Source organism: Nanorana parkeri, unplaced genomic scaffold (genome assembly GCF_000935625.1).
Source record: "Nanorana parkeri isolate BGI_ZX_2015 unplaced genomic scaffold, ASM93562v1 scaffold1389, whole genome shotgun sequence".
NCBI lineage: Eukaryota > Metazoa > Chordata > Amphibia > Anura > Dicroglossidae > Nanorana > Nanorana parkeri.
In genome coordinates this window covers 374,424-401,594 of record NW_017307657.1, presented here as the reverse complement: position 1 = coordinate 401,594, position 27,171 = coordinate 374,424, and the positions used below count along the sequence as shown (strand labels likewise).

Genomic DNA, 27,171 nt, shown 5'->3' with positions numbered 1-27,171 from the left:
GCAATACATTATAGAGCACCACGTGTGGGAAAGTGCAGGCTTACCTGAGCAGTTTTCCAGCAACTTCTTTCTGAGATCGGGCCTGTCTATCGGCGGCTGTCATCCCCACACACCTGCTCCACGCTTCTTCTCCCCACGTCCCTGTGCCGATCGTGGATTTGGGTGAGTGTGAGGCAGGGAGGAGGTGCGGCATGGATGCGGGCGGTTCTGGCAGCGGGGAGCGTGCGGTGGGGAGGAGGTGCGGCGTGCAGCGTGTGTGGAGCCGTGAACAGGGCCAACCAATCGGAAGCCGATTAATCGATGATTGAAAAAGTTGACAACTTTTTCAATAATCGATTATGTCGATTAGTTGTTGCAGCCCTAGTGCTCATACATTGTCCAGGCCCCCCTCACCTTTCAAATCTTCTGATGCTAGTAGGTGCAAAATGTAGCTGTAAATAATAATAATAAAAAAAAGAAATTTGGATTGATATTGGAAGATCTCCTGTCTTCCTCCCAGTTCCTCACACCCAGCATTGCATAAGACCAGGGGAATTATAGATCCTTTTTTTTTTTTTTCTTTACAGGTACATTTTGCACCTGCAGGATAATTTTGAAGGGGGGAGGGGGGGGAATCAGGAGGGTTCTATGCATTTTACTGCTAACGTCTACTTTAAAGTAGAACCAACCCCTTACAGAAGTCCTGGGGGGCGCACTCTTTGTCCTACTCTGTAACTTCTTTAGTCTTAAGATGCTGCCTCTGCAAAGGGGTGACACAGCGGCTCTGGCCTGGACACCACCCACAGGGTGACCCAGCAGTACTGAAACCCTAGATGACTGCATACTCTTCCCACCTATGTTTAATCAGACTCCTCCACTGGGCTACCTGTTGTGAGCAGACCGGGACAATTTTATTGCCCACACCAGACCCCTGTCCCTTACCACATTTACACAGTGACAGATGTACCGGCTGTCACAACAGATACTGTTAGATGGGATAGCAAATGGAACGGCTTTAGTCAGGTCCCATTAACTTCAGGAGGGGGAAGCCTTATAGTGTGTTGTGCATTTGTATTGATGCATTAGCTTATTCATCCTACAAAACCATATGTATGTTTGTTCTGTGCAAGTTAACCAGCTGCTGTGAGAATGGGGCAAAATCAAATGTTCTTGGTGTATTTTCTCTTGTGGTCGAATGTTCTTCAATAGGTCAATTCATAAAGTGAGTGAATGGGGAAAATAGTACATTATGGCCACTATATGGAGCTGAGGATCATGGGAAATGAAATATATGTTGGTAGCGAGATACAATGTTGCAATTCTAGAGAATGCTGGAGAGAATGACATTAATGTAACTATCCCCCCCCCTTAGTAGCGATGGTTACATTTATATGCTGGTGTTTGGATCTGTATTGTATGTCTGGAGTATTAATCGTACTTTCTGTATCTCTTCCAGGGAACACGGTCAGTAACCTGATTATGATTATACCTCCGTTATATGGAGCAGTGCGGACCGTACAGGATGGTCATGAAACCAGATACTTAGTTGCCTATCTGGGTCTAGCAGGTGAGGGATCTTTTGATTCTGCGGAACATTTAACACCATTATAGTGTCTCTAAACCCAAAAAGAAATGTCATTTAATTCAGCTTATAAATTATTAAATGAGGTGTCTGCATTAGTTTTCTATTTTCAGGCTTTTCCCTTAATTTTCTTCTAGGTAAGTAGTAGGGATGCACCGATACTAGTATCGGTATCGCTGCTTATGGTGAGTACATGCTCCGATGCCGGAACTTTCAGTCAGAGGGAGATCCTGCTCTGACCGGCAGTGCCGAGGGAGCATGGAGCCGGCTTCTTTTCCAATCAGGAAGCTGGGCGGTGGGTTATGACACGGCTTCTTGATTGGCTAGGAAGCCGGCTTCACGTGTTGCTAAGCAGCCTGGCTTCCTAACCAATCAGGAAGCCAGGTGGCACGTCATGACTCGCGTCCCGGCTTCCTGATTGTTCAGGGAGCTACGCTCCCTAGATACAAGTGAAGCTGGCTTCCTGGCTAATCAGGAAGTTGGGAGGCGGGTCATGCCGCGCCACCCCCGGCTTCTTCATTTGCTAAGCAGCCTGGCTTCCTAACCAATCAGGAAGCCAGGTGGCACGTCATGACTCGCGTCCCGGCTTCCTGATTGTTCAGGGAGCTACGCTCCCTAGATACAAGTGAAGCTGGCTTCCTGGCTAATCAGGAAGTTGGGAGGCGGGTCATGCCGCGCCACCCCCGGCTTCTTCATTGGCTAGGCAGCTTGGCTTCCTAAGCAATCAAGAAACCGGACGGCACCTCATACCTCGCCGCCCGGCTTCCTGATTGGTCACGAAGCCAGGCAACCTCCTGAAGTCGGTGTTCTTTCGCTAGAACACTGGCTTCACAGGCAATCAGGTTGACTAATCTTGATAGTCGGGCCCAATGCACACCGGTACTTGGTATTGGCATGTACTGAAAAAATAATATCGGTACTTGATACGGAAAAACCAGTTTCTGCGCATCCCTAGTAAGTGGTAAGTTGCGCCTAGTAATTGTTTTTGCTCTGTGCCCTCTCTCCCCTCTACTCTGCCTGCGGTATGTGCCTCGTCTTCCTCACATCTAATACAGGTGAATGGACCTGCATTAGATGTGATGATGTCACAGGTCCTTAGATCACCTGAGCCCTGCAGGGGAGAAGAGACTGCGGAGACCGATCTAGCAGCCAGGCAGGACCGAGAATCGGTATACCTTCTTTAATCCAGCCCTTAGACTAGGGGTGGGCAACTCCGAACCCTCCAGCTGTTGTGGAACTACAAGTCCCATGAAGCACTGCAATACTAACAGTTACAGGCACGACTCCCAGAGGCATGTTGGGGTTTGTAGTTAAAGCGCAGCTGGAGGGCCTGCCCTAGACTAAAACTAGCAGTTAACCCTTGCAGTACGGGGTAGCCCTATTCAAGGGTTAATTCTTCTTCTTTCATTTTATGTAATTTTGTACAATCGATTGAGATCAATAAACAGAGTTTTAAGAAAAAGTTGGTACCTCCCGTGGATCATACAGGAAATGGTATACAGGTTTCCAGAGGGCAGTCCCAAAATACATCCCAGAATGCACCATTTCTTAGTGGAAGGCCTGACTCCATTATGGGATACGTCGTGACGAGGAAGCGCCGGGATTTCAAGGAGCTGGTAATTATACGGGGTGTGTCATCCTTTTTAGATGCGGGGTGGGTGTGGGAAATGCGGAGATCGGCGTACGAGTCTGCATATGTTACAAAACGTCTATTAGTGTGAAATCTCCCCGATCAGAAACCAGTTTTTCTGGAAGATCACAAGGAAAAATAAATACAATTACTCCGTCTCAGCGGTGATGTCACACACAGTTATGGGAAGCAAACTTTTTCCGTTACAAGCATTGTAGGACGGGCCGCTGGACGATTTCAATAATGGGTGCACCTTTGTTATAACAATAATTCTGCTCTTCTCGGATGACAAAATAAGAACTTCTGTGTTTGTCATGTTTATATGGCACATGCCTTCAGTGGTGTGTCCTGAAAGCATGTACACAGAAGAAGCATGCTGAGGAAATGGAATGTTTTCAGTCACTGCAGGAATGGAGGCCTCTCTGGTATGCTTCTGGTCAACACGAACCAATTGGCGGCTTGTGCTGCTTCTTATTTTATCCTCCAGCCCTGCTGTACAGGAACTAAAGAGGCTGATAATAGGTCAAATCCAGGAGCTTACAATGTGTGCATTTTAAAAGCATAGCAAGTCCCAAAGTGTGAATATTCTTGATGTGTAGATATATATGAGTGAGATATGCATCAGTTCACTTTATTTCTGTCCGTTTGCCCATTTAGGCGGCAGTGACTGCAAATAATCCCTTCCACCTTGGCCCGTCATGCCTACTGAGCCACCTTCCCACTGAAACCCTTACTAATGGAGCGGGGCTTCCTGGTACCGGGAAGCACATGACCTCCCCATGTGACAATCCTCAGGCCTTCACAGTCAATCACCGGGCTTGGATCTGTTCACTTTATTTCTGGCTGTTTGTCCATTTAGGTCACAGTGACAGTGACTGCAAATATCCCTTCCACCCTGGCCATCATACCTACTGAGCCCCGCTCCCACTGAAACCCTTACTAATGGAACAGGGCTTCCTGGCACCAGGCAGCACATGACCTTCCCATGTGACAATCTTCAGGCCTTCGCAGCCAATCACCAGGCTTGAATATAGTCACTTGAAGTGGTCCATGTCAATCATCCACCTCTCTAAGCTCTGACAACAGCCACCCCCAGAGCTTAGACAGGTAATAAAGTATAGAGGGAGTGTGGCTCAGTGGGTAAGCTTGCCGACGAGGGTTGATATGTGCAGACACGGTCACTCTGCCTGATCAGTGCAAAGTGACAATGTCCCTTTAAGCGATGAGTAATTCCTACAACGGCAAGACAGGCCGTAACAAAACCAGAATTTCAGACTTTTCCCACTACATGGGCTTTATTATTTTCATATGTCTCTCTGTATACCACATGGCAGTACTGGGAGCAATAACCATCCCCTCTGTCTTTAATCATTCCTCTTTCTTTTTTTTTTATTTCAGCTGTGGGAATGGGATCCTGGTGCTTCCACATGACGCTGCAATACGAAATGCAGGTAACTGTTAAAGAAAACCAATGAGTTTGGCTGTCATTTGCCATAACTGAGGACTCCACAACGTGTGGATCGTTTCCAATGCCCAACTTTGAAAGCTAGTGGCAGAGTAGATCACACCTTTGCAGAACCTCAGTAATGTGCCAGGCTCTGGCTGGGGTTCGGATTTGGCGTTGGCAGACTTTAGCACCCCCAGACCCTCTCCAACCACACATCTAGCCCTTTGCATTCTTTGTGAGTAACAAATACTGTAATGGGACAAGCATATTGTAGTGTTGCTCCCCACCCTCAGCCATCTCTTGTTCCCTCTTCAGGGAATTGGATCTGACTAGATCAGGGCTGCTTGTCAATATCTTCTCGGCCGGATCTGCACCTGCACTCAGCACTCCATTTATTCTATTGGTGCTTCCATGTAGAAGCCAGTACTTGGAAGCTCCATAGGGATGAATGGCACCATTGGAATGAATGGTGCACCGTGCATGCCCAGGTCTGCCTGGGAAAATGTTGACATCCCGTTCTGTGATTTAAAGTAGGTTATACACAGGTAGATTTTCGAATGAACATTCATGCAAATAAATCCGATCAACGAATGAATGAATGTTCCTGAGCGGAAACCACATTCACTGTTTAGAATCTCGATTGAGAAAAAGTTTCCAACATGCTCCTTCAAATTTTTTCGTCACTGCAATCGAAATCGATCATCGATTTGACCCCTACCAGCGATTAGAAAGTCGAACGGCTCTTCCGAAATTGATTTTTTGTTTGTTTGAAATTCTAACTGTGTATGCCTTTTAGTTATTGATGTTGAGTTGGGGGGGGGGGCTACCATATAAGCTTGACTACATTAAAGTTGTAATTACAATTCAATTGCAATTTAATTTGTAATTTGAAAACGATTAACATTTATTTAATTGTAGTTAAAAGAAATTATTAAATTGCAATTACAAATTAGCAGTTGAAGCTGAACCCTGGGTCAGACATAGGTCTAAAATACAGGAGCCATGTGTTTGCTTTCTTAAGGCAGAACTCCGGGCAAATACATTGTTAACCCTTGGGTAACCCCAGAATGGTTAAGTGCTTGATTTGTCTAGGGAGATAAAATAACAAAGTTATACTTACCCAAACCACGATCCCGGCTTGCCCTTCCAGTGCGCACCTTCAATGATGAATCAATAGAAACCCCCGTTTATTGATCCTGACAGGTTGAGCATGGTCCTTAGGTTAGCTCACTGGTCCCTGGCAGGAAGCATGCAGGCCTATGGGGATGTTTTTATGTAATGTTTGTTTTCTTTTTTTTCTTCTCATCAGCTGCTGGATGAATTGCCCATGATCTACAGCTGCAGTGTCTTCGTCTACTGCCTGTAAGTACCTGAATCTTCATGATTTTGCTTTTGGTGCCATTTTTAAAGCCAAGCTCCATCTAAATAAACAAACAAAATACAGATCTATGAACTGTTCTACCTGCCAAAGGATTTGTAGTTCTGTTCATCCGGTCTGGTGATCCAAGCATCCACACCAGACAGCACATTGGGGTTGGCATGCTTTACTGTACAGTTAGGGAGTACAGCCTGATCAAGGACACACACTGGTTGGACAGAAAAGGAACAGGATCATTATCACAGCTGCGGAAGGAACTTCCCTCACGGTGGCATAATCGTTTTTTTTCACTGGCTGCATTATACCGCAGGCTCCCTTGCTGGCGCCTGACATCTTTTCCCCTGCTTCTTAAGGGGTCTTTGGTGGTCTTGATTGGCCACGTGGTATGATGTAACACCCACACATGCTCACAGGAGTTCATTCATCTCTGCACCAAAGCATGCTCAGCTCAATGTACATTCTAGACAAGTGGTTCTCAACCTGTGTAGCCTCAGGACACACATTTGTCCTCGGTCATTAAGTCGTGACCCAAGTCGCACTGCAATTAAACTTACGGTTTTGTGGTACCGCACGTTCCGGTGCAGGCGATCGAACTGTGGGTGGGAGGAGGGTTTGGGGTACCATTCAAATGAATGGCAACGCAACACACACTCCCACACCAGAATGCATGGTAAGTGCGATTGTGTTGTACAGTGTGTTAATCACACAGGACTGTACAATTAACGCACTGTACTAGTGTGAATGGGCCCTCAACACTGACACACACACACAACCACAGACACAATCTCACACACTCAGACATTCTCTTTTTAAGATCCACCCAAGCTCCCTACCTTACGAGAACTGGAGTGGATCCTCAGCCTGTGGTCCAGTGTGGGCTGCTGTGCTGTGAGAGAGCTCCACCTATATGTACATTGCTTGTACATCTCCCTTGCGTGCCCTGTAGAGGTGCCGGGAGCCTGAATGTGACATCACTCCGGTCCAATCAATAATACGAAATGACCTGCACTCCGTACAGCATACAGACCTTGATGAAAGGTTGGTGCTCGAAGTGACAACACGGATGGCGCCGTGTCAAATATTGTCCATAATAAAAGTCACCAGCAGTCAATATGTACAAGAGGTAAAGCACTTTTTATTAAATTGTCACATGCGTCATACAGCCAACGTTTCGGGACCACGCAGGGTCCCTTCTGGGCGAAATAGTGACCTCAGACCAGGCACCTTTTCAGGACACGTGAGGGAGCTGTAAGCAATGCACTCATGGATAGAGCTCCCTCGCGGCTATAGCCCCATCCCACCTCAACCTGACACTCGGCATCGGGGAGCATATTTTGAATGGCTGCTTGGCGTGAGAACTGACATGTGGTGTTAGAGGAAGGCATGCGGTGACCCACTGAACACAGGGTGGCGACCCACTTTTGGGTCACAATCCACCAGTTGAGAACCAAGGTTCTAAAGCATCTTGCGAGGAGGAAGGTGAGAATCGTTCTATGCAGAAGAGAGATGGCATGCGTCTTCTGGAATGAAGAGCCTGTCTGCTTGCAATTTAGTTCCACTTTAATGAGGTGTATCTCAGAAGGGAGACTTCCACCACTCTGCGACCCTGGAAGATGTATAAAGGTAGAAAGTGTTTCCTACATGTGAAATGTCTCAGCTAATGAACTCTTTGAATAGTCAGGTGCTAGATATGTTCTTACACTGCCATCTCGTGGCCACTTTCATGTCGGTTGGTTTATTACACAGCAAGTGCAGCCTTTCCCAAACTTTTTAACACAGAAGAACCCATGAGATAACGTTCATGTCTCAGGGAACCGCTGCTAATAATTACCGTATCTACAGATTACAGTACATTAGCGCCAACTGTGTGTTGGGACATGACATAAAAGAGGGAGGAATGTGAAATACTAACCCGGGGCTTGTCTACTCAACATTTTTGTGTTGTAATATTAATAATAAACCAATAATGATAATATTGGCCAGAAAAGAAAGGCAGGCAGTGAAAGTTGTATTGTTTTCTTACATTTCCTTGCACGTGGTCATTCGGGGACTCCCTTCACTCGGACTCCCTTCACTCGGACTCCCTTCACTCGGACTCCCTTCACTCGGACTCCCTTCACTCGGACTCCCTTCACTCGGACTCCCTTCACTCGGTAGGAGGAATGCTTCTTACATTGGTGGACAGTGGGAAGAATGTCCCCTACATTGGTGGACAGCGGGAAGAATGTCCCCTACATTGGTGGACAGCGGGAAGGAAGAATGCCCCCTGCATTGGTGGACGGCGGGAAGGAAGAATGCCCCCTGCATTGGTGGACGGGGGGAAGGAAGAATGCCCCCTGCATTGGTGGACGGTGGGAAGGAAGAATGCCCCCTGCATTGGTGGACGGTGGGAAGGAAGAATGCCCCCTGCATTGGTGGACGGCGGGAAGGAAGAATGCCCCCTGCATAGGAGGTCGGCGGGAAGGAAGAATGCCCCCTGCATAGGAGGTCGGCGGGAAGGAAGAATGCCCCCTGCATAGGTGGTCGGCGGGAAGGAGGAATGCCCCCTGCATAGGTGGTCGGCGGGAAGTAATAATGTCCCCTGCATTGGTCGGCGGGAAGGAAGAATGCCCCCTGCATTGGTGGGCGGTGAGAAGAATGCCACCTGCATTGGTGGACAGTGGGAAGGAAGAATGCCCCCTACATTGGTGGACAGTGGGAATGAAGAATGCCCCCTGCATTTGTGGACAGTGGGAAGGAAGAATTCCTCCCTACATTGGTGGACAGTGGAAATGAAGAATGTCCCCTGCATTTGTGGACAGTGGGAAGAATGCACCCTGCATTGGTGGACAATGGGAAGAATGCACCCTGCATTGGTGGACAGTGGGAAGAATGCCCCCTACATTGGTGGACAGTGGGAAGAATGCCCTCTACATTGGTGGACAGCGGGAAGGAAGAAAGTCCCCTACATTGGTGGACAGCGGGAAGGAAGAAAGTCCCCTACATTGGTGGACAGTGGGAAGAATGCACCCTACATTGGTGGACAGTGGAAATGAAGAATGTCCCCTGCATTTGTGGACAGTGGGAAGAATGCACCCTACATTGGTGGACAGTGGGAATGAAGCATGCCCCCTGCATTTGTGGACAGTGGGAAGGAAGAATTCCTCCCTACATTGGTGGACAGTGGAAATGAAGAATGTCCCCTGCATTTGTGGACAGTGGGAAGAATGCACCCTACATTGGTGGACAGTGGGAATGAAGCATGCCCCCTGCATTTGTGGACAGTGGGAAGGAAGAATTCCTCCCTACATTGGTGGACAGTGGAAATGAAGAATGTCCCCTGCATTTGTGGACAGTGGGAAGAATGCACCCTGCATTGGTGGACAGTGGGAAGAATGCCCCCTACATTGGTGGACAGCGGGAAGAATGCCCCCTACATTGGTGGACAGCGGGAAGGAAGAAAGTCCCCTACATTGGTGGACAGTGGGAAGAATGCACCCTACATTGGTGAACAGTGGGAAGAATGCCCCTTACAGAATGTGCAGCACTGGAGCACCCCGCTTCCCCGTAACGTGTGCCGCACTCCTGCACCCACCGTCAGGTCTTGGGCGGCAAAACGTCTATGGACACCTCTGTTCACACAGATCCATCCTAAACATGCTCTCAATCCAAATTGGGTCCTGACCCATAGTTTAGGAAACACTGGACATAGGATTAGAAACACGTTATTGTGATAGAGTGCAAAGACAATATTGGAATTGTATTGGCACAGACAGAGAAGCAAAAGAGGTTTGAAGTGACAGAATCGGAACTAGGTTCAATGTAATGGTAATTTCCCATGTCTGTTGTAAAGTAGTCACTGCTCCAAGCTCCCTCCCGGGATGGACTACAGTCTCAGGTTTAGTTTATTACAATCTAAAAGAGGAGGGGGAAATGATACATGAGGTAGCTGTGGGAATGAATTATGTGAGTTAGGTTAGGTCAAATCATTGTGTTTCAAAATAATAACATTTTCTTTGTATCCTTCACATCAATTCTAATGTGTGATAAATCACTGTGCAATCAACATATATGTGAACAAAAAAAGTATTTGTGATAATTTGACTCTGTGCAATAAATATATATGTGAACAAGAAAGTCTCTGTGATAATTTGGCTCCACTTCAATATAGGTGATCGAGCCTCAAAGTGGTCGGTGGTTTAAATGGTGCTTTTCTGGGGTTTGTATTGTTACCAACACATCCCCCATTCAAAGTGCGTACTCACCGCAATCTTTTGGCTGTAACAGACAGCCCCAAACGTTTTGTCTGATGGAACACGCTGATGCGGCGTCTTTACTGACACGCACTGCACCACCAATCTTCGAAGTGTAGTGTTCATCCAATTGTGCAAAGAAAAAAGTCCTTGATCGTGTGATATTTTCCAGGAGTAGTTTTATTAAAGAAATAATAAAATTCAGTAACAATAAAACGCGTCCGGCCGGTCCGAGAACTATCAAGTTTGGTATGGTAGACCCGCCCCTACGTGTTTCGTCATCGGCGTCCTCAGGGGAGCATGCAGGTCAGGTTAAGTTTATAGACACCAGTTAAGGTGAGTGCTGACATTAACATTGGGAGGAGGGATAAAAAAAATTGACTTTAATGTCACTTTAACCACTTCCAGGCCGCAGTACGTCTATAGGCCGTGGCCCGCAGAAGTGGTTAAAACAAGAACACGGCTGATACAGGGACCATTGGGAACAAAAGTAGCCCCCCTCCAGAAGGAAGGACAGTGTCAGCACCAATTCAGAGATGATTGGAGGATCTACATCCGAGTGATTCACAAATAAGATACATTGGTGTTCATAGTTGAGAAACTTGAATGTATTTTTAGGATTTCACTCCTGAGTTTAGTGTCACTTTAAGCTTTAGGTCATATGAGGGATGTCTGGACCTAATGGCTTTTTTTTCTTCTTCAAAGGTCCCATTTAATTCATAAATTGACATGCCAATGCTGACTTACTCTGTTGATGTAAAGTGTGAATTTCTATAAATCCACTTTGAATATGTTTTTTTTTTCTCTTTCAGATTTGAATGTTTCAAGCACAGAAATTCATATAATTATGTGTTGCTAGTTCTGTTAGGACTTTTCAGTTTAACGGTAACACTAGTAAGTAAAGTTTTTTGTTTTTTTTTTACCTATTTGATATATCGTGTGTGAAATCAATATGCTGCCTGGTACTTTGTTTCAATAACTAAATATGTTAGAAACATAGAGGAGTGACTTCAGAAAAAGACCGAATAGTCCATCAAGTCTGCCTCCTTTTTTTTATTTTTCCTATCCTTTTAAGGGCAGGTTCACAGCATTTTCTGCACCAGATCTGGTCCGGAAAATGGTGTGAACCTGCCTGCAGTTCCTGTGCATTCCAGACCAAACAAAATGAATCATGCAGTATTTTTCTGGTCTGGTCTGGTCTGGTCTGGAATGGACTGCGCTGGTGTGAACAGAGGGCAGAAATAGCATAGGGATACATTGGGATGCATTTTGGGTCCGGAAACAATCGGCTCTGGTCTGGATGAATGGGCCCTCTACCTTTTTGTCTGAGTATAGATCTGTGTTTGTCCCAATCATGTTTTATATTCACTTACTGTTGACTGACCCACTACCTCTGCTGGAAGATTGTTCAACCCATCAACTATTGTTTCAGTAAAATAATACTTTCTAAGGTTAGCTTTGAACTTTCCTCCTAACTAGTTTGAGGTCCCCGTGTTCTTGATCTTGGCTTCATATGGAAAATCCAGCCCTCCTGAACTTTATTCACACTCTTCATGGATTTAACCCCTTCATGGTGCCGGGAGTCTGTTTAAACAGCCCCGATGCTGGCGACGTACACTGTACGTCGTCAGTCACGAAGGGTTTAAAGGTTTCAGTCATGTCTCCCTTTACCTTCTTTCCTCAACATTTTACATAATATGCCCCCGCAGTCTCTCCTGATATGTTTTATCCTTCAGACCCTTCACTGCACTCGTATCTTATCTTTTTGAGGTCTGCAGGACTGGACAAAGTATTTGAACTGAGGTCTAGCTCAAGTTCTACAGTATATCGAGGAATCAGGAGCTCCTTCCTCCTGCTGGAGATCCCTCTAGTGATAATAAATGTCTATATAGGGGAATCAGGACCTCCTTCCTCCTGCTGGAGATCCCTCTAGTGATAACTAAAGATCTATAGAGTGGAATCAGAGATGATGGGTGCACAGTTACTCATTGTCCTTTTTTGTCTTTTCAGGTTTACCTAAAATGGAAGGAACCTGTATTCCACCAGGTACACAGCTGAATGTCTTGTAATCTTTGTGTTGTATTTGTGCTTTTTACAATAACGGGTCAGATTTGTTGAAGACTAACTCCAATTTAACCACTAAAACTTGGATATTGTTTTAAAAGTAGTGCTTTAACCCTTTTAGGGACTGAGTACATAAGGATTTGCCCACTTCAAAACTATTGAAGTAAGCTATTCTCTACATAGTAGCCAATGGCATTGCAAAAGCTGCTGGAAGCAGGTCAGGAGCGCAAATGCAGCTGTGATGGATCTAAGAAACAACTTAAACCGGTCTTAATTAAACCATCTACTCAAGGCCTTATTCACCCAGCCATGGGGAGAGCAGCTAATATGAAAACCCTTTTCCTTGACACCCTCACAAATGTTTCACTTCCCATCTTCAGTTAATCACCTATGACAGCATGGTTTACGAAAATCAAAGTGGGAAAAGCCACCATTCCAATTAGTTGATTTAGCTGTTTGGCTATAAATATATTACAAGTGCACATAATATAAGTACACACTTTTGGCAAAATGGCCACTGAGGTCCTCTCAAAGCACCATTTAAAGTAAAGCCATTTTTTATATTTAACCCTTTCACTCCTCATCTGATCTGCATTCTGTCTCTAGTGACCGGCCTGTATATTAAAGGAGAACTATGGGGTCAGGGCTTTTCCCCATAGTTCTCCTAAGGGTAACGGGAGGATACAAACTAGCGTCCTCCCGCCACCCAAAGCTTAGTATACCGTGAGCTACAGCTCGCGGTATACTGAGACGCGCAGCCGGAACGGATCCCGACAATTATGTCTGGATCCACCCAGCTGCATGAGTGACAGCTGGCTCTGCCTATCTAGAGGCAGAGCCATCTGTACCCGCCCCCTCCCCGTCCGTTCCGCCAGTCCCTCCCGTCACGGTTCTCTGCCGACACAGGATCGAGTAGTGAGCGAACGCCGGTATGTGTTCGCTCACTTCCCGACCTACTGAGCCGACATGTGATAGTTTCATTGTCACAGGTCGGCTCAGATTATGAGGCTGAGTGAAAATCACTCACCTCATAGTTCTCCTTTAACCCCTCACCTCCCTTATCCTGTATATTAATCCTCTCCATCCTCCCACACTATGTGACCTGTACAGTTTTGCATGATCGAGTACTTGTCAGTCAAACTATTACAGCCCTGACATGGCCTGGTAACGAAGGGGTATATACAGGCTGGTACTGAAGTGGTTAAGCAGATCCTTATTTTAATTGAGCTTCATTTGTTCAGTCTGCTACAGTAAGATGGACATGCGATTGTTTAGGAAGCTGCAAGATTGGCCAGAAGTGGAGCACTGAGATTGGGTGGACCCGGCAGGGCTGGAAAGTTGAAGACATTTTGTAATTCTAGCGCAGGGGAGCAGAGAGGTTGCAGAGAGCCCCTGTGATGTACGGAGCACAGCTGATAGCTGTTGGACAACAATGAGCCTTCTCTGCAGCTGTGCGGGTGACATTTCCACATACACATTGTCTGTTCTTGATTAAGCTGTGTGTGTGAGGGGACGAGGATTCTAGGAAATCTCTCTCTTGCCTCGTTTTATTGTCCACATCTGGTTCCCATTGCAGGAGCTGACAGGATCCCTCTCTACAGCTTAGAGATGGTGGTCTATTGGAAACGTTTTATTCCCCTGACCTTTGGAACTCCTTCACCATGTAACCCTTTAGCTCTAAGAACGTGAACATATTAAAAATACACGGCTCCCTTCATTCTCGGTGATGTCAGCGGTCTCTAGTACATGGATATTCTGCATTCTCAGTGATGTTACAGGTCTCTAGTACATGGATATTCTGCATTCTCAGTGATGTCACCGGACTCTAGTGAATGGATAGGCTGCATTCTCAGTGATGTCACCGGTCTCTAGTGAATGGATAGGCTGCATTCTCAGTGATGTCACTGGTCTGTAGTAAATGGATAGGCTGCATTCTCAGTGATGTCACTAGTCGATATTCCTGGGCAATACTTGGGTACCAAATGCTGCATTGTGGGCAGGCAGGGGTTTCACATTTTAATCTGTACCTAGAAATATTGGGGCATTTTACAGAGTTCAAAAGACAGATTTGGGGGGAAAGGAAGAACAGGCGAAGTAAAAACCGACTGCTCAAATTCTCTTCAGTAAAGTGCTCCTGTTACTTTGCCCTGTATAACAACAAATCAGATTCTGGCTGTAATTTGTCTTGTCCTTCCTAGAAGGTAAAAGGAAGAATGGCTTTGGGCAAGCCTTTCTTTTCTCGTCTTTATGAACACTGCCCAGCATATCTTCTATCATATGAGGGGTCTCTGTTGACTGTGTTTCTGTTTCCTCCACTTCCAGGTTATGTACGGCGTGCTGGTGACTTTCCTGGTCCTCCGATCTGTGTATATAGTTACCTGGTATGTATGCATGATTCTCAATGAAGCAAGAATGGCAATCCATAATTCGATTGGGGGCCCTTTTGTGTAGTAATATGGATATAAAGGGGTCCCCCAGCACACTTTCAAGCTCTGTTTTTCTTGCTGACTAGTTAGAAAGTTTGTTGGGGGCCCCTTTTTTTGTACTGTCACGGGTGTTAAAAGACTCCAAACACTTCCCAAGAGGCTCTAGGAATCAGAGCTTGATATTTGCTTTAGCAGGTGGCTAATAGCAGCAATCGGCCAGTTTTGTGTGGGAGTTTCTTTTTTATGGCTCATTATAGTACTGTTAGGCAGAAAAGGTCACATGGGGCAGATTTGATGAGGCGGAGTACAAGGCTCCCAATAACAAATGGGTTCTGGTGGTGTGTTCCAGCCGATATCTCTTTATGAAGTTATCCATCACGGTACATATCACTGTGTGCTGGTTGTGGCACTTCTGTTTGCAAATGGCATAATCTGCATCTCTCTTCTAATGATGCATACTGATTCTCTTTTTCAGGGTCTATCCCTGGCTCCGAGGTCTGGCTTACACCTCCTTAGGAGTATTTTTAATGGGATTCCTACTTTGGAACGTTGACAACATCTTTTGTGACACCTGGAGGTGAGTGATTATTATAGAAATATTAAACTACAGATCCTACATTTAAATTGTGTTTCCACTTTTGCAGTCAAATTTGAGAAACAAACACACTGTGTTTGTTCTGCGTTCTTCACACAACATACAGTACCTGCAAAGATTTTAAAGCAATTTTCACCTTTTAGATGTGTCTTTGATGAAGAAAGGTCTTTGTGCAGATTCCAGGCTGCTCTGAGCAGCTTGAGAGGGAACGTTGCGGGACAAACTCGGGGACAGATTGAGCTTCCTTCTTACAAATTGCAAGCGCATATTAGATAACTAAACGTGAGGTTGTAGTCCATCACGGAATAGAGCTTGGAGCGCTGGCTACTTGTGGTGTTCCCCATGGTCCCTGTGTGTGTGTGTGTTGTAAAGTAGTCACCGCTCCAAGCTCACTCCTGTGATGGACTACAATCTCAATACAAATTAGTAAACTAAACATGAGATTGTAGTCTATCACAGGAGTGAGCTTGTAGCAGGGACCACTGTACAACACACACGGGGACCCCTCATCTCATTTCGGTAATCTCCCACAATGTCTTGCGCCACGTGGCATAGTGGTTAGCGCTTCTTCCTTGCTGCACTGCGGACCCCCGATTTGAATCCCGGGCAGGACACTATCTGCAATGAGTTTGCATGTTCTCCCTGTGCTTGTGTGAGTTTTCCCCGGGTTCTCCGGTTTCCTCCTACACCCTAAAGACATGCTGGTAGGTTAATGGGCTCCTGTCTATATTGGCCCTTGTACATATGCATGTAAGATAGGGACCTTAGATTGTAAGCGCCTTACAATGTGCACTATGTAAAGCGCTGCGTAAATTGTCGGCACTATACACTGAGTGGCCAGATTATTATGACCACCTGGCGTTTGTAGGCAAATTAGCTATAATTTCGCGCTGAGGTTGCTAGAGGGCCAGACCATTATAAATAGGGAAGCAGGTTGTTTACCACGACAGTAGGAGTGATTTGTTTCTGAAGATACGGGGAAACAACGCGATATAACAGCCTTTGAATGTGGGATGATTGTTGGCGCTCGGAGCCATGGAGCGAGTATCAGCAAAACAGCAGAATTTGTTAAATGTTCAAGAGCCGCTGTTGTTAAAGTGTTTAAAGACTGGACTGTCAGCCGCAAATCTGGGTCCGAACGTGCGAATTGTGGCCGTCAGCGACTAGTCAATGTTAGGGCAGAACGGGAGAGGGGCAAGACTGGTACAAGACAACAGAAGGGCAACAGTGCAGTGTCAGATTCCTCGCATCACCTTTCATCATCTCGTGGAGTCATCTCGTGGCCCAACTAAGTACTGATGGGGTGGTCATAATAATCTGGCCACTCAGTGTATAAATACCTGTAATAATAATGTAGCTGGGTTCCAGGCTGTAGAAGAGGCTGACAAAGTAGAGATGCGCTGGTTGTGGGCGGGACATTAGGGAGGAGGGGGGTGTCTGTGAGGGAGTAGTGGGGAAAAAATCCGGCATACTAGTTTCTGAGCACGCTGCTTCTGTATGTTTGTCTGCAGTGGGAGACATTAGGAAGACGGAATGAATTGCACATGGGCATACTGGAAATGTGGTCCTCCGCATCTATTTAAACATATGTGTGTCAAATCTTTCCCCAGTAAATATGACAAAACAAAACTCATAAAATGTTATTTTCTTCCAGGAGTGTACGGCAGAAGATGCCCCCGGTCGTTGGGGCTGTGACACAGTTCCATGCCTGGTGGCACATACTGACTGGACTGGGTTCCTATCTGCACATTTTATTTAGGTAACTACCCCTTTATTGCCTTTTTGTCCAGCATTTCTTTCACAGATTCCATATCACTTATCATCAAAGTGAACTTGTGGCTAAAAGATTATACTGAATTGTACACACCCCAGCATATGCCATCTGCTTGCCCTGAAGGCTCCAGAACATGTGAGCTCACACCATGAAAAACATTTTTTCCTGCCGCCTTAGAGGATTGGTATAGTGGAATCTGCGATCAATAAAGGTAAACCGAGGGCAAAGGACACTTGTCTGTCTGCGTCCTGCAGCTAGTCTTTCCTCTTTACTGAGTTACCATGCCTTGTTCTGCTCTTTTGTGGAGACGGCCATCTTGGTAGAGGCAGGGCTTTCCTTCTTTCTGTCAGAGCTGCTCCCTCTGATGACTGATGGGGGAATGGTCAAGAAGCAGCAGGAGACATGAAGGAAGCACAGATCCATGGAATGGATTAAGCAGAATCATGGATGTCCTTGCACTGTAGGTCCTTAGTACAGCTTCCTCTCCAGCAAGGAGAACAGTGAGCAGCACATTCGTGGCATCACCAAATGTCACTCGAGATCTGGCGAGACCAGCAGTCAGAGACAGCCGTGCCTTACATGATCTCTACAGATATACCGCTATGAGGATACAGAGCAGGAGGAATTCTAGGCAAAAGTGGAATGTTCATGTTACTGCTTAGACGCAATTACCATTTCTAGATATTCCCTATAACAGATCCTCACATTTTTGAGTTTAGATAATAGTTGGCTGAGGAGTCAGCATTGCATTGTGGGATACAGGTCAGGATCAGAGAGCCTACCTTCGAAAAGCAACATTTACAATCTGCATGAAAGCTAGGTAAGGAGTGCAATGAAGCCCAACTTTTAAACAATTGGAAGATACATTATATAACACCCTGTGATGCCAGCTATTGCCTAGTATTGCTGGATTCTATGAGATTTTATTTTTATGATTTGATGATTAGTAAGGTCTTCCACACACAGGGATGCTTGTCTTGTTGCACAGCACACAATGGCACTTTTTCATAATTCTTTATGGCCTTTTCATACATCCATTGTTATTATTATTATTATCATACAGGATTTATATAGTGCCAACAGTTTGCACAGCCCCTTACAATATAAGCCTAGTACAGAATGTCACCAGTACACTAAACAATGTGGTCATCCTTTATTGACGCATATTGTCACTTAGAAGCAACATTTCGGGGCCGCGGAGGGTCCCCTTTATCGTGCACAGCGTGCCCCCAGAACATTGCTTCTATGTGACAATATGCGTCAATAAAGGACGAATACTTGAACGCATTGTTTCTTGTGCTGGTGACATTCTGTACTACGTTTGAAGCCTGAGGTACCATCCGCTGTCATTACAGCACCCACCTTTTAGGGGTTCTTCGGTAAGGCGTGCGGCAGGACAAATCCGATTACAATATAAGCCATCACCCTCTTCTTTTCCATTTCAGTTACTTCAGTGTTGCAGCTCAGACGGCCAAGTAGTATGACATGGGCAAAAAGGTCATGATCTGGGTGCTTCTGTTGAAGTTCATGTAAATAGGTCCTGTGGTCCCAAATGCTTGCAAACAAGTCTTCCATTCACCTCCATGGTAAACGCAGGTAGGGCTACCGCAAGAGCAGGTCATCCTGTACATGTAGATGCACTTCACAGCATTACAATGTACTAGGGATGGAGCTGCATGAGTCTTATGGGCATACATAGGCAGCAGAACTTGACGCATGAACGTGGCTTACAAGCTGACAGAGTTCGGCAATTTTGCCGTAGTCAGGCTTTTTTTTTTTTTTTTAATCATACATTTTGTGCTAGAAGCGTGAAAAAGTCCTTATTGAATTTTAGTGTATCGCTTTATTTTGACTGTTTTTATGTGCTTTGTTGCAGTTTGTACACTCGAACTCTCTTCCTGAAGTATCGACCAAAAGTGAAGGTGGGTACTGGGATTCTATCCAAGTGACCTCTAAGCTCCATCATGGTGTATGTTGTATATTTTATAACTAAGGATAGCGTTCAGAGAAAATGTGAGAGGGTCATCGTGGCTGCTCTATCTGTATTTTGTTCCAGAAACTTGGGTCACCTGTGCTGTGTTGGTTTGGGAAACTCAGCTTGCCCCTCAGACCAACAGAAGAGAGCGCTTCACTGCTCCTCGTAGCCAAGAACTGTCTGAAATCTGAGCCCTTACCCGATATCCTTTTTCTAAGAAATAGAGTAAGCACATCACAAAAGAGAAAATGCTGCGGCAGTAATTGCTTATATAACTAAAATCATTCGCGTTACAGTGGCCACAAGTACTGGATACATCACGCCGATCAGCCATAACATTATTACTGATCAGTGTATATCATATGTGGACATTGGCAATCAATGGAATACCAGCAATTAGCACTACAACTCATGGTTACAAAATGATACACAAATGTACAAAAGTGGATCCAAAGGCTGCCATAGTTTATATACAGGTGAAACTCGAATAATTAGAATATCGTGCAAAGTTCATTTATTTCACGAATGCAACTTAAAAGGTGAAACTAATATATGAGAGAGACTCATTACATGCAAAGCAAGATAGTTCAAGCCGTGATTTGTCATAATTGTGATGATTATGGCTTACAGCTCATGAAAACCCCAAGAACCCCAAATCCACAACCCCAAAAAACGTAGATTATTACATGCAATCAATAAAACAAGGATTGTACATAGAACAATATCGGACCTCTGAAAAGTACAAGCATGCATATGTACTCAGTACTTGGTTTGGCCCCTTTTGCAGCACTTACTGCAATTACTTTTGCACGATATTCTAATTATTTGAGTTTCACCTGTATCCATAGAACAGCAACAGATAACATCCAGAGGGGGGAATCAAAACAGGGCGGCAACGTTTTAGAGGAACAAAAGGACGCCCTTTGTCAAGCGATTTTAACCTTGTACAGTATATGTCTACCAGAGCTGCAACAGTTAATCGATTTAGTCAATTAAAATCGACGATTGAAAACGTTACCAACGTTTTCGATCGTCGATTCGTCGGCTATCGATTGATTTCCCTGTTCGGGGCTCTACACGCGGCCTGAAGCACACGCTGCTCACGTCCCGCCGTGCCCACAGGACGCATAAGCCACGCCCACCGCACGCTGCTCCCGCCGTGCCGACAGGACGCCGAAGCCACGCCCACCGTTGAAGCCGCGCACGCCGCTGCTCTCCTCCTCGACGCGATCTCCCTCACTCGTTGCTGGCCCGCCGACAATCGAGGTCAATGGTGGAATAGGTGTACGGAGCTGCAGTGTGGACCAGGTGTGTGGGGGTGCTGTGGTGGAACAGGTGTGCAGTGTGGAACAGCTGTGTGGAGAGGCAGTGGTGGATAGGGGTGCAGTGGTGGAATAGGTGTATGGGGGTGCAGTGTGGACCAGGTGTATGGGTGTGAAGTAGTGGAATAGGTGTATGGGGGTGCAGTGGTGAAATAGGGGTGCAGTTGTGGAACAGGAGTACAGGGGTGCTGTGGTGGAATAGGTACGAGTTACGCTACGCACGCCGCGGACGCCACGACCATGCCGCGTATATGCCACGCTCACCACACAAGCCGGACACACGCTCGCAGAGCACGCCGACGCCGCGGTGACTTACAAGGGTTCAGAAACAGGTAAGGGGGACCTGTTTTAATGTTTCCTGTTTAAAAAAAAAAAGCGGCACACTGTAGAACACCAGCAGCTATAGAGGAACAACAAATCCCAGCAATAATACATTAAACACCCTGTATAATGTACTATTGCTGGGACTTGTTGTTCCTCCTATAGCTGGTGGTATTCTCCATTGCGCTGTATAATGTATTATTGCTGGGATTTGTAGTTCCTCTATAACTGGTCAGTGGTAATCTGCATTGCGCAGTATAATCATTATACAGCGCAATGGAGAATACCACCAGCTATAGAGGACTACAAATCCCAGCAATAATACATTATATACAGCGCAATGCAGAGTAACGCCAGCTACAGAGGACTACAAATCCCAGCAATAGTACATATGTAGTAAAATGTAGTATTGCTACATTCCTCTATAGCTGCTGGTATTCTGCACTGCGCCGCTGTATTATGTACTATATTGCACACCACACTCTTTTTTTTACTTCTACCGCGCCAAGCTTGCTCCCGTGATGGACTACAATCTCACCACAAACTAGTAGTCCATCACTGGAGCCTTTTGTTTTTATCCGATTAACCGATTAATCGAACTTAATAATCGGCCAACTAATCGATTATGAAAATAATCGTTAGCTGCAGCCCTAATGTCTACATATGATGCATGGTACCTACTACCTGTGGCAACTGTAGAGCGGATGAGTTCATTTATGTAAATATTACTGCTTCAGTATTTCCACTTTTGTGAAGCGATTACTCTATTCTAGGGCTGGTAATGATTAAAATTTTCGTGTTCGATTAATCAAAATTTTTTTTAATCGATTAATTTCGATTAATTATAAGGCACATACAGACCCAACTACATTGGCCTATACACATACAGCACAGCAATGAAGTAATAAAATGAACTAGGATCACACTAATCCAGCACGTTATTAATCTCACGTGCCCCACTCAATATGGCCGCCGCTTGAGTGGGGCAACTCAGAATAATAACGTGCTGGATTACTGTGATCCTAGTTCATTTTATGACTTCATTGCTGTGCTGTATGTGTATAGGCCAATGCCGTGGCTGGCGCTCGTGCAGAAAGTTTCTTGGGCAAACTCACCGGCCCAAGTGGCTCCGTCGGCTAACGAAGAGGGAAGGAGTCCGTTGACGTCACCGGACTCCTCCCCCTTCGCTAGCCGTCACGGACATTGACTTCACCGGACTCCTCCCCCCCTTCGCTAGCTGACTGAGCCACTTGGGAAGGGGGAGGAGTCCGGTGACGTCGATGTCCATGATGTCACCGGAAGCCGGCGGAGAGGCGAGTGTTTTCATTAGCGATCAAAATAATTTTAATCGATCAAAAAGTTTAACGATTAATCGAGAAATTAATCTTTTAATTTCCACAGCCCTACTCTATTGCAATAAAAACTAGTTTGCTGGATCTATGAGATAAGACCTATTGTGTATAGAGCACCTGGGGCAAAACAAACCGATTGCGAATTTCTCTTAGTATGGATTAGGTGTTTAAACCTAATTAGTCATGCTCAGCGGACTAATTGTGTGTGTAGGCCCTGCTATAAATATTCATTCAGTCTCTATGCTAGAACCAGTCTGCACCCCAGCACTGTTGATGTCATATCAAGGCCCTCGGGTCAACCGTAGAAGTTAATAAATTGCTGACTGGTAGTCATTTCATAGTCCCCTTCCCAACAGGCATAGATGTTTTTTAAATTGATTCCATCGAGGAGAGATTTTGCTGAAACTCAAAAGTGGTACTGTCGTTGTCTCATCAAGTAGGGGATGGAATGGGTGAATTCTAGATTGCATTTGAACCAAGTAACTCCGGACCTAGATAGACCTGGGAGTTCTCCTTGAAGAAAGAGTATTTTGTCAATGAAACCTCCAGCCTGCATTTGAACACTATCAGGGTTATTCACAAAGCGGTGAAGAGTTTGGAGAAGTCGGGAGAAGTGAACAATCTAGGCCAACATCGCTGAACTGGAAAGTGAGCTAAATTGGAGAATGTTTCCAGTTCAGCGATGTTGTCCTAGATTGTTCCCTTCTCCTGCCTTCTCCAAACTCTTCACCCTTTTGTGAATAACCCTGTATGTCATAGTTGACAGTGATCACATGATTGGAGACAACTCTGTTTCCTGATCATCACCAGGGACTGGAGTTATCAGTAAAAGCTGGGATTGAGAGCAAGTGTCATCTGGTGGCTTTCTTAGTGAGGACAATTATTAAAGTGACACTACACTGAGGAGTTAAATCTTAAAAATACATTCAAGTGCCTTAACTATTAACACAAATGTATCTTATTTGTGTATCACTCAGCTGTAGATCCTCCAATCATCTCTGAATTGGTAGCCCCTGGAGGGGGGCTACTTTTGTTCCCCATGGTCCCTGTGTGTGCTGTAAAGTAGTCACCGCTCCAAGCTCACTCCCTTCAATACAAATTAATAGGGATGCACCGATACCGGTTTTTCGGTATTGAGTACGAGTACCGATATTGGTTTTTGCCGATAACAGATACCGGAAGTACCATTAAGGAAGCCAGGCGGCGTGTAAAGACTCGCCATCTGGCTTCCTGATTAGCCAGGCAGCGTGTAAAGACTCGCCACTCGGCTTACTGATTACCAGGGAAGCCGTCCCCATGCTTCTCGTCACTAGGTGACTAGAAAGCATGGAGCCAGCTTCCTGACCAACCAGGAAACCGGGCAGCGTGTAATGACTTGCTGCCCGGCTTCCTGATGTCTGAAGCTACAGTATCAGGCTAGGTATCGGAGCATTTGGGGTCGCCCAAATAATCGGCATCGATACTACTGTAGTATCGTTGCATCCCTACAAATTAGTAAACTAAAGATGAGATTGTAGTCCATCACAGGAGTGAGCTTGGAGCGGTGACTACTTTACAACACACACAGGGGACCATAGGGAACACAAGTAGCCACCCTCCAGAAGGAAGGACAGTGTCAGCACCAATTCAGAGATGATTGGAGGATCTACAGCCGAGTGATACACAAATAAGATACATTGTTGGTAACAGTGAAGCTACTTGAATGTATTTATAAGATTTCACTCCGGAGTTTAGTGTCACTTTCTCTTCCCCAGCTTGGGACATCATTCCAAAGAACGTCATTACACAGATTCTGACAGAAGCATCCAAATAAAAGGGCATTGCAAGCTGTCCATCCAAGCATGTAGAGCGGCGGCTTCGAACCCGCAGTGAGGTGTTTCCTTGTTTTTGATTTCTTGTTTTTCCTTTGCACAGTTCGTGTTCGGCATGTGGCCGGTGCTGATGGTGGAGACTTCCAAGAAACACTGACGAAAGCGCGATGGAAGAACTGCGCACAAACATTCCAGACCGTTTCCTGGCAGAGCGTAACACAAGGACACCCTATCTCCAGCGTTCTATGCATTGATTATGGACATTACATATATGCACCTATGTATAGCTACAAATACACGTGTGTGCATACTTCTGACCGTGTGCGCACGCCTTTTATACCAAGGTATATAACTGTTGGTTGCACTGGAACTGCCAGTTATAGAAGGAAAGAACTTTATGAACTTTCTTGTTTGGTTTTTGACATTTTCCGATAAGTCAGGGATTGCCCTTTATCTTACTACTACTACTTACTCTCCAGACTGCCTGTCTCCGCCCCCCCTCCCCAAATAATCGCTTCCAAAACTCCCTTACTTCCAACCCCCTCCCCCCCCCTGTACTCCCCTAAATCCATGGTCATGTGACGTCCCGGATCTTTTGGGAGGAGGGGCTAAGTTTTACCTGGAGATAGGCTTTAATACAGCCCAGACATCGTTGACTCTTTAATGGGCCACCCTAAAAAAAAAGTCCAGTGATCCCGGTATCCCACTCTCATCCTAATCCCGGGTGACATTTTGCTCACAGACTGTTGGCTTTTGTCAGAGGGAGGTCCAAGTGACAAGCTGTTTGGCATAGTGTCCTAAAAGTTCCATCTGCAGCATTTGTATTTAAAGACTCTGCCTCTAAAATCTAACTGTGAATAAAAGGAAAAAGGGCAGTGAGTAGATGCCCCTCCCACTGCCCGTGCCACCCGCAGGCTGCTGTAATGAAGAGAAATCGACACGTGCAGACTCTAGAAACAGCCACTTCCAGGAGTGTTGATCTCCTGGTCCCCTCCCGCTGCTGTCAGTGGTTCCTCCCACTAATGCCTACTTCTGTTCATCAGGCAGTTGGGATGTAGGGGCCGGCGGGAGCTACCACTGACAGCTGCAGGGGGCTAGAAGATCAGCACACTTGCAGAGAACACTTTTATTCACAGTTTATTTTAGCATCAGAGTTGCTTTAAAGAAGGGGTTTGCAAACTCTGGCCCCCAGCTGTGGTGTAGCTACAAATCCCATTAAGCATTGCAAGACTCTGACAGCCACAGGCCTGACTCCCAGTAACTAATCGATAATGAGCATAGTTTACAACTATTCTTATCGATTAGTTGGTTGCAGCCCTAGATTTGTAGTTTCATCACCGCTCAAAGGCCTACCTCTGTTTTTTAAAGGGTTAGTTCACCCTTGTTGCTTTAAAGCGATTACACGTACTATGGATTCCAGTCCTCATGTGCATAGTCATTGTTCTGTAAAACTCTTCATTCTGATATCCCAGATTTCATGGCAAAGGACATGCAATAGCCACAGCTGGCCTACAGGTAGGTGATATGAAGGACTCTAAATTCCTCTTAAATGCACTGTGATTTAAACATTACCCATATGATGCACTGGAAGGCTTATTAGAAATGTGAACTAACCCTTTAAATAACAGCCCCACTCAAAATAGGTTTTTACTGTGGTCTAGGATGAATGGAACATGGCTTTCTGCTGGATTTTCACTGCCTCATAGTATCCAGCAGGGGCAGAGCACCGGCCTTTGTCTGCAGCCCAATTCTACATACTATATGAGAATTCACCAGAGGGGACCACAAATTGATGATATTTGGCCCAAAACTGTCAGTGTTTATTTTCCTGTTGTAGTTGGGGGGATATTTTGATGCAACATCAGCCTGATAGAACCATGGATAATGGCTGCGTTTTGGAGCTGAGTTTGAAGGGGTTAGCTTTAAGATTCAGGTTAGGGGTTAATTTGAGGTTTGGGGTTTGTTCACCTCGGATTTGATTGAGAATGCATCCGGTATCACTTGCAGTTTAACACGTTTTAATTTGCTTTGCAGTGTGATGTGTGAGCGTCTCCTTTCGGCTGTCTTTAGTGGAAAACTGTAGGTCAGTGCACACGGAGCTGCAGCATGTAACATATTTTTTTTTTTAAGGAGAACTATGAGGTAAGTGAAAATCACTCATCCTCATAGTTCGGGCCGACGTGTGACAATGAAACTGTCACACATCGGCTCAATAGATCGGGAAGTGAGATGACACATACCGTCGCTCGCTCACTTCTCGATCCAGTGCCTGCTGAGAGCTGTGACTGTCACTCAGGCTCCCTGCAGGGATTCCCCCCTCTCCCCGCTCCGATCCTCCAGTGCTGACTGGTGGAACGGACGGGGGAGGGGGCGGGCACAGCTGGCTCTGCCTCTAGATAGGCAGAACCAGCTGTCACTCACGCAGCTAGGTGGATCCAGACAGCAATGTCGGGATCCGTCCCGGCTGCGGCGTCTCAGTATACCGCGAGCTGTAGCTCGCTATATACTGAGCTTTGGGGTCACAGGAGGACGCTAGTTTGTGTTCTCCCGTGACCCTTAGGAGAACTATGGGGAAAAACACTGACCCCATAGTTCTCCTTTAAGCTGAACTCCAGGCAGGCTCACTCCTGTGATGGACTACATTCTCACGTTCAGTTTACTAATTTGTATTGAGATTGTAGTCCATCCCGGGAGTGAGCTTGGAGCGGTGACTACTTTACAACACACAGGGACCATGGGGAACAAAAGTAGCCCCCCTCCAGAAGGAAGGACAGTGTCAGCACCAATTCAGAGATGATTGGAGGATCTACAGCTGAGATACACAAATAAGATTACATTGTTGTTAAGTTACCTGAATGTATTTTTATAGGGCATGACTCCTTTCTGTGCTGCTGCTGAGCTTGCACTGTCCACAGGCAGGGGCATGACCAGGGTGTATTCCTGAACCATAGAAGAGTCAAGTCGGGTCTCTCTGTGGCTGCGCTGTGTGAAATAGCTCCCATATATGCATGTCATCTGTGTGTTTGTGTCTCTGGAGTTCAGCTTTAAAGGGAGAGTAAAATGTGCTCCTCCAAATACATAGAACCAGCATGTGGCTCTGCAGGTGTCACACGCCGGCTCCATAGATCTACAGCTGAGTGATCACAAAAACGGCTGCCCGCTCAGCTCACAGTCTTCTCCCTACAGAGAGCGCTCCTTGGCGGGACAGACATGGAAGGGGGCGGGCATAGGTGGCTCAAGAGAGGCAGCGCCAGCTGTCATTCAGGATCCCAACTATATGCTG

The 27,171-nt window shown here is 45.9% G+C and overlaps 1 protein-coding gene across 2 annotated transcripts in view; it reads left to right on the top strand.

The window, feature by feature from the left end:
- The window catches only part of ACER3 (alkaline ceramidase 3), a 49,517-nt gene extending 25,227 nt beyond the window's left edge, over positions 1-24,290 (top strand). The window contains exons 2-11 of one of the 2 annotated variants that reach the window (XM_018569757.1): positions 1,436-1,546; positions 4,590-4,642; positions 5,948-6,000; positions 11,061-11,142; positions 12,259-12,294; positions 14,635-14,693; positions 15,214-15,315; positions 16,988-17,092; positions 18,984-19,029; positions 23,992-24,290. In XM_018569757.1, the coding sequence (XP_018425259.1) occupies positions 1,436-1,546; positions 4,590-4,642; positions 5,948-6,000; positions 11,061-11,142; positions 12,259-12,294; positions 14,635-14,693; positions 15,214-15,315; positions 16,988-17,092; positions 18,984-19,029; positions 23,992-24,045 (701 nt within the window). In that variant the 3' untranslated portion in view covers positions 24,046-24,290. The remainder of the gene's footprint in view (positions 1-1,435; positions 1,547-4,589; positions 4,643-5,947; positions 6,001-11,060; positions 11,143-12,258; positions 12,295-14,634; positions 14,694-15,213; positions 15,316-16,987; positions 17,093-18,983; positions 19,030-23,991) is intronic. The other variant, XM_018569758.1, reaches the window with a different exon arrangement.
- The last annotated feature ends 2,881 nt before the right edge of the window (positions 24,291-27,171 follow it).